Source organism: Austrofundulus limnaeus, unplaced genomic scaffold, assembly GCF_001266775.1.
Source record: "Austrofundulus limnaeus strain Quisiro unplaced genomic scaffold, Austrofundulus_limnaeus-1.0 Scaffold1657, whole genome shotgun sequence".
NCBI classification, from domain to species: Eukaryota; Metazoa; Chordata; class Actinopteri; order Cyprinodontiformes; family Rivulidae; genus Austrofundulus; species Austrofundulus limnaeus.
Window position 1 is genome coordinate 25,975 of NW_013954059.1, and position 4,661 is coordinate 30,635.

General features: G+C 34.7%; 1 protein-coding gene across 1 annotated transcript in view; it reads left to right on the forward strand.

The window, feature by feature from the left end:
* Positions 1–4,661, forward strand: part of ppp6r3 (protein phosphatase 6, regulatory subunit 3) — a gene marked incomplete at its 5' end in the record, with an annotated part of 37,680 nt that overhangs the window by 18,372 nt on the left and 14,647 nt on the right. The window contains 5 exon segments of the mRNA XM_014033184.1: positions 676–828; positions 1,921–2,070; positions 3,358–3,422; positions 3,516–3,631; positions 4,080–4,165. Coding sequence (XP_013888638.1) covers positions 676–828; positions 1,921–2,070; positions 3,358–3,422; positions 3,516–3,631; positions 4,080–4,165 — 570 coding nt within the window.

The following is a 4,661-nucleotide window of genomic DNA, read 5'->3' on the forward strand; positions in this document are numbered from 1 at the left end:
TTTTATTTCTGTGTTGCATGCTTGTGTCTCAGTTTAGCTAAAAGTTTAAAGTTTAGTTTAAAACTAAGGCAAGGAGGAAAACATGACCTGTGTATTTATTTTAACTCAACTTTAAGTTAAACTGCAGCAACACAAACATGCAGCACATAGAAATAAAAAGACTTGTTGGACAAAATTATAAAAATAATTCAATTTATGTATTCAAGTGACACAAATGCATGTACAAGTAAAAGGAAAAACTACGTAAAATCCATAAAAAAAACATTAAATTTTTTAAATTGTGTTGAAATATATAATTTATTGGAACTAAGCTGGAAAAATAAATATGAAGGTAACCTAAATTATGAAACATGTGGAAAAAGTTCTCCTTTCTAATTTATTTGGTGCATTTTAAATATATTTATTTATTTAAAGGTTCATTTATCTATTTCTGCTTTTATTTCTAATATGTCAGTTTGGTTCCTCCATACTGCAGAACTTGAAGAGGTAATTCAGTGACTGAATCAGGTGTGTTGGAGCAGAGAAACAAGTAAATCATGCAGGGCTGCGGCCCTCCAGGACCAGGACTGCCCATGCCTGCTTTAAATTGTTTGAAATCTGTAACAAAACATCAATGTGGTTTACTCTGAAGTGTTGAGTTCTGTCGAATGAGCAGTGTTTGTTGTCCCTCATCAGAAGATTGTAATGAAAACAACCTGGGGGGTGCTGGACCCACCAGTGGGCAACACTAGGCTGAACGTTGTCAGGCTGGTCGCGAGTCTGTTGCAGTGCAACACTCACAGTATCAACACAGAACTCATCAACCTCAACACACTGGGAGTTATACTAGTGAGTACTGCTTCTTTACAATGCTTTCTATCAAGATCTGTTTTTCATTCTAATCCAACCATGGCACCCTTTACATGACAACCAGGTCTGCAAAATATGTTTTTCTTTGCCTTTTTTTACAAATCTCTTCTGCAATATGGTGACAAAGTCTCTCTTTGAGCTGCTTTCTGGTCATTCATGAATTCATCTAAAGTCTTTGTCTGGATGGTCTCAGAGACTAAATCACACCCTGAAACTGTAATGCCAACTTATCCTTACTAGGGCTGGGTATCATGGCCAATTCTCTAGATCGATTCGATTTCGATTCATAAGGTTCTGAATCTATTAATCACGATTCGATTCATTTTTATTTGATTCAATTCGATCTGCTTTTAAATAATGAAAATGGTTCAAATGTGTTGCAAAATACAATATCACCATTTTTTTTCTCTTGAACATAAACAACAGGTTTTAAGGACAAACTTTTAAATTAAACAGTTTAATCGATCATGAGCGATTAAACGATTTTATTAGAATGTCATCTTTCACACATTTATACATGCCGGTAAAGAACAGTTTCAGTCAGATGTTTACATACTGTAGTTTGGTTTGAGTGCCTAACGAGCTGAAGGCGAAGCTTTCTTTGTTTTTGCTACCGCGTCTGAACGCAAATCTTTGCAAACAAGTCACCATGGTCTCTGTTATCTTTAAGTTCTGCTGAGAGTCGGCTGGTAACATTAGTGATTCCTTAGTTTCTTTTGCTTTGCTCCAGACAACTTGTTATCTAAAGCTAACGTTAGCACTGAACGTCAGTCGGATATAAACATACGGCAAGCCAGGAGTGACAAAACGCATTTCAGATGCGCGCACAGGATGCCATGAGGAAGAATCGATCTCATGCCCTGTGAATCGATTAAATCAATTGTTTTTACCCAGCTCTAATCCTTACGCATACTCACTGTTTCAGCTCTGTGACTACATCTTAGTGACTAATAATAATAGAAAGTTGGCTTCAGCTATCACCTCACCTCTGCTGTCTCAGAACTTAAATAAATCCACAAAGACAGAATCTCACTGAGCTCATATTAAAAACCGTTTTATTCTTTTCAACAGGATATGTATTTCAAATACATCTGGAACAACTTCCTTCATATTCAGGTGGAAATCTGCACCGCCATGATCCTAGCCATGCCTCCTGCTCCCGTAGAAAGCCAACCAGAAGAAGATCAAGGTCAAGTGAGAGAGAGCGCTCTCATCAAACATGTAAGACTGAAGCACCTGAACGGATCACCTGGTTTTGTTAAAGTCAGGTCAGATCTTTTTCATAATGTAAAAAACTGGCATCAAAATTCTTTTGCCCACAGCTGTTATTACAGATATTAAAAAAAGATATTTTTTTCCACCGAGTTTGGGAAGATTTCGTTTAAGAACTCAAGGATCATTGAAGGTGATATTTACTACACTTTCAGTTACAGCTGGGCAATAAAAATAAATAAATTCAAGATATCAAGAGTCTTTGTGAGAGATAAAAACAGCTCTACTGCAATTGTCATATATACAGATACCGACAAATTTGTAATAAGTTTGGGTAAACCAAAAGCAAGGTTGGATTTTCAGCACTTAATTGTATTTTTCGGTAGTATTTTTAATATTTTTAATTTCAGGTTATTTCAGTGAACCTATTAAGTTTTTCTTTCTTCAACGAAGCGGTAAAAATTAATTTTTGCAATTTTTTATTTATTTATTTTATTTTTTTGTTTCCCGTTCACTGAACATTTAGTTTTTCTCAGTTTCTTCAAATCCATCAGTCCCTCTCCCATCCTAAGAAACAAATAACATGAAGCGAGGGAAGTAGAAGTTGGTGAGCTTTTAGCGATCGTAAACGAACAATGCGTTTCTGGAAAAAAAAAAAAAACAGTGCTGGAACTTTAATCTGAAAGTGTTTTATATTTAACAAGGACAAGTCTGAAGAAACTCAACTTCTATACTGGAATTAGCTCAGCTTATTTTCTTTCTTTTTTTTCTTTTCTTTTTTTTTCTTAATTTTTTTATGTCATCAAAATGACTGAACCTTCTGACACCCTTTTTATTTATTTTGTAGTTTTTGTCTAAAGCAAGTGTATGTGGTGTTTCACTTCTCTTTCCCCTCAGTTTTATACAGTAAAATGAATGGGCCAAAGAATTAAGTCATTCTAAAAGATTAGTTGATATTTGAGCTCTGGGTATGTTTTTATATGTTGTATTAATACACTTTTTATAACTAAGTTGTGAAATAAAATTAAGAATATTGAAATACAGATTCATTTTTGACCATTTGTCCCTGGCAAACATTTATCACCTTTTTAATTTTCACAAAATCCACTCAGGTAAAATCACAGATAATCTTTTTATTTTGGCTATTGGACTTGTACTGTATTGTACTGTAAATGTATCGAATCCAGCAGCTCAGGAGTTTGATAGTATTGTAGTAGTTTTGGTACTTTGTTTTGGCAGATGTGCTGTGGCAGTTTTTAAATTAGTTGTATTTAATTTTCTGTATTTATCCATCAGCTCTTTCAGAAGTGCCAGTTAATCCAAAGAATCGTAGATGCCTGGGGTTCAAATGAAAAAGAACAGTAAGTATTCTTCAAAAGCCCAAATAGCTGCCTTTTCATGATAAACTTTTACAGTAAGTAACTCATAATTCTGTTGATGTTTGTGTGTTTTAGGGGAGAAGGTGGTCGGAGACGAGGCTACATGGGACACCTTACCAGAATAGCCAATTCTATAGTCCATAACAGTGAGAAGGGTCCAAATGGACCTCAGATACAGCAGCACATCTCTGGTAATACAATGTGTCACATGCAGGTTTATCCATGCCTCGTGTTCTGTTTGCTCCATTGTTTATCTCAACTTGTGTCAGTGATGAAGATTTATTTTTTTAAGATGACTGTATGTAGAAATCAAAAAGCCATTTTTACAATACAGATCTTGTGTTAGTTTACTTTCATTTCAGTGTAAAAAATTAAAATATCGATTGTTTTTTACCCGTGCACAGGCTTGCATAGACATTTTAAAAGGTTTTCTTAGAGATTTGAAAAAAATGATAAGCAACAAGGAGAACTCCATAGCATTATTTTTGTTTTTTAAGTTTTCAGTTTAAAATCCAGGCTCTAATTAAAAATGAGATGTGGTTCTCAGGTGATCTACCTGATAAAATAAAGATAGTTGTCGTTTAAAAATAAACATCAGAAAAGCAACAGTTTTGATAAAATTCTGTTTGTGTGTTTCAGAACTCCCCACAGAGGACAGAGAGAACTGGGAGGCATTTATTTCTGGGCAGCTCGCTGACACAAACAAAAGAAACACCGTCGACCTGGTGAGGAGCCCGAGAAACATCAACGCTAATGTCAGACTTGGGGTCAAAACTGTCTGTTTTCCAGCATAAAATGTCACCAGTTTGGTTAAAATAGACAAAGTTACAGAATTCTTACACAAGTTTGAATAATAATGATAATGATAATGATGATGATAATAATAATAAGACCTTTTATTCACGCAGGGTTGCTTGGTCAAAGGGATCCATGATTACTTTTAACATTAGACTTTATTTAATAAACATTTATTTTAACTGTAAAATAAAGACTGTAAAAATACTGTAGGATGTTTAGTATTGTAATTTTTTTTAAATATATTTTAACACAGATGGATTATTTACACGCAAAGCATTCTGGGTAAATGATGACATGGAAGAAGAACCTCAGCTTAGCCTGTTAGCTTTAGCGCCGATGCTATATTGCCTTAAATGTATTAGCTCAGCGCTAGCGCGACAAACTAACAAGCAGCTCTGTTGTCCTCCATCCATATTTTCAGTT